This window comes from Sinocyclocheilus anshuiensis, unplaced genomic scaffold (assembly GCF_001515605.1).
Source record: "Sinocyclocheilus anshuiensis isolate Anshui unplaced genomic scaffold, SAMN03320099.WGS_v1.1 C33080655, whole genome shotgun sequence".
Lineage (NCBI taxonomy): Eukaryota > Metazoa > Chordata > Actinopteri > Cypriniformes > Cyprinidae > Sinocyclocheilus > Sinocyclocheilus anshuiensis.
In genome coordinates this window covers 1-2,392 of record NW_015621638.1, presented here as the reverse complement: position 1 = coordinate 2,392, position 2,392 = coordinate 1, and the positions used below count along the sequence as shown (strand labels likewise).

At 33.6% G+C, this 2,392-nt stretch overlaps 1 protein-coding gene across 1 annotated transcript; it reads left to right on the top strand.

Annotated features, from left to right (window-relative positions):
• Nucleotides 1–396: 396 nt before the first annotated feature.
• Nucleotides 397–2,215, top strand: LOC107683243 (phosphoserine aminotransferase-like). Its single transcript, XM_016479308.1, has 3 exons — nt 397–526; nt 1,388–1,523; nt 1,820–2,215. The coding sequence occupies exons 1-3, from the start codon at nt 493–495 to the stop codon at nt 1,920–1,922; spliced, it is 273 nt and encodes a 90-aa protein (XP_016334794.1). The 5' UTR covers nt 397–492; the 3' UTR covers nt 1,923–2,215.
• The last annotated feature ends 177 nt before the right edge of the window (nt 2,216–2,392 follow it).

Below are 2,392 nucleotides of genomic sequence, written 5' to 3'. Positions count from 1 at the left end.
AAGACCAAACACATTAACATTGTCATGTACATTACCATGCTTAACCCTCCCGAAAGTTGTCATGGTTGAACTGTTTTCTATTGTGAAGCTTTAATGGCATCCAGTCAGATATATAATTTGACCACTTTTAATGAGGTTTCATGGTTTTGTTTGCATCCTACCTAACACACTTAATCTTCATATAATTACTAAAACAAACAGCCTCGTGGCTTATTTCAAGAGCTGTTTGTAGATCACTTTTCCAGCTTACAGGGATGTGAGAGAGAAACTTAAAATGTTACAAGACCGTACTCTCCTTTTCTCAGTTTTTTTTCCAGGAACCCTTTTATAATTTTAGTGTTCACCTATTTTTCTTTTAAACCGCAACATTAATATTAAATGCTTGTTTTTCTTGCAGTATTTACATTATGGGTTTGGTTCTGGAGTGGATCAAGAACAACGGAGGGGCGGATGCCATGGAACGACTAAACAAACAGAAATCCTACATCATCTATGATATTATCAACCGCTCCAATGGATTTTATTCGTCAGTGATTCCGTCATTATCTGTCGTAATCATCCTAACATTTCTAACATTCTGGATCACAGTTTTGCAGATAAAATATATTCTTCTTTTACAGAAGTTTATTCATAATGCACTATATTAAAACATTGAACTTATTCAGTTTTTAATCATTATTTAATGTTAATCTTTAAGTAAATATAATAAAAATTAGTAAAAAAAATGATTGGTATAATCAAATTTAAAAAGGAGAAAATACTGTAGCAGGCAGAGCAGCCCTTATTAACCGTTTTTGTTGTAGTAAAAGTGTAGTAACCAGTGACATATTGATTACCGTTTGTATAACCACAGTTTTACTACAAATACCAAATTCTAAAATCCTACTGAATTGGGGGTGGGGGTTTATTTGAATGTATCTCTGAGGGAAACTACTTTGTTTACAGCGGTAACCAAGGGAATGCTGTATTGCTGCTGTTCCATAAGCGCCACCTGCTGTCAAAGATTGAATTTGTGTTCTTATTGAGTCCATCTGCTGTTTTTGTTTTGTGTAGTTATGTTTTATTTAGCATAATTTCACAAAGTTAAAGTCAGACCATTCTGGTTTTGCTTTAAATTTTATAATTACACAATCTAATTTACATCAAAAACTACTCATGGTTGGTTTGGATTGTGATTAAAATGCAGTGGTTCTGCAAATGTTCCATGCATTCTGATTGATATAAAGGTACAATCAGGGGGAAAGAATGTGATAAACTTCAGAAGTGATGCAGATTTTTGGTCAAACCGACTAGCACTAAATGCAATATTTGTCTACATTATAATCTCTTCAGACTTTTGTATTTGTCAAAATGACTTATTTATCACGTACCATACGGACTCTTTCAGATGCCCAGTTGACGGTGTGTCGAAGCCGCATGAACGTTCCATTCTGCATCGGAAAGAAGGAAGGGGATGAAAGTCTTGAAAAGGCATTTCTTGGTGGTGCTTCTAAACTTGGCATGATCTCACTTAAAGGACACAGGTGTTGTATGAAAATTAGGAAAATATTACGTCTGTCTTTGTAATTAGTGTTAATTCATTGTTAATGTAGTTTGCATAGCTTGACAGAAAACATTTTCATTGGTTTTAATGGAAGAGTAATGTTGTAATAACTGCATTTAATAACTACTTATACGTAATTTCTACATAATATGGACAAATTGTTTGAGAAACAAATCGGTGCTGGTCTGTCTGGGATATAGCAGTTTACTTTATATACGTTATACAGTGAATAGATTCTGTTTCCTGCTTTATGATTGTTTCACTATGCATTTTCAGGTCTGTGGGTGGCATCCGGGCTTCCCTGTACAATGCAGTGACTGTTGAAGACGTGAAGGCTCTTGGTGCCTATATGGAAGAATTTCTGAAGAACCACCAGTAGCTTATAAGCCCTTTTTGCAAGTTGTAGTTTTTACTTGCATTGAAAAGTGGTTTCTATACGTTTAAACTGGAGTGACACTAACGAATTTGCAGCATTTATTGCAATAAGTTGTAGCAGATGAATGGACTATAACAAAACACTAATTCTCTTTCATTTCAGTAGCAAATGGTTGTCATTGTTACGTAACCCTTTTATTCAAATTGTAGTGTGCCTTAATACTTGTAAAATTGTATTTGAATTGTTTTCCAAAACATTCCATGTTTTACTAATATAAATGTGTTATTAGTAGCTGAATGGACAAAATACTGTGATACAAGCAAATTTGTATATTTTTTGCACATTTTTTGCAAATTTAAAATGTATTCTGGAAAAAAAATGAAACTAAGTTGAATAAGAAGCGATTTTTACTGGAAATAGGCACTGCCGTTTTAAAGGGGTCATGTGATGTTGCTAAAAATAACATTATTTTG

Excerpts from the sequence above, each read along its gene's own strand:
- LOC107683243 (XM_016479308.1), top strand. The coding sequence starts at position 493 with ATGATATTATCAACCGCTCCAATGGATTTTATTC. Across the intron at positions 527-1,387 it reads CGCTCCAATGGATTTTATTC|ATGCCCAGTTGACGGTGTGT; the intron begins GTCAGTGATTCC and ends GGACTCTTTCAG. Across the intron at positions 1,524-1,819 it reads ATCTCACTTAAAGGACACAG|GTCTGTGGGTGGCATCCGGG; the intron begins GTGTTGTATGAA and ends ATGCATTTTCAG.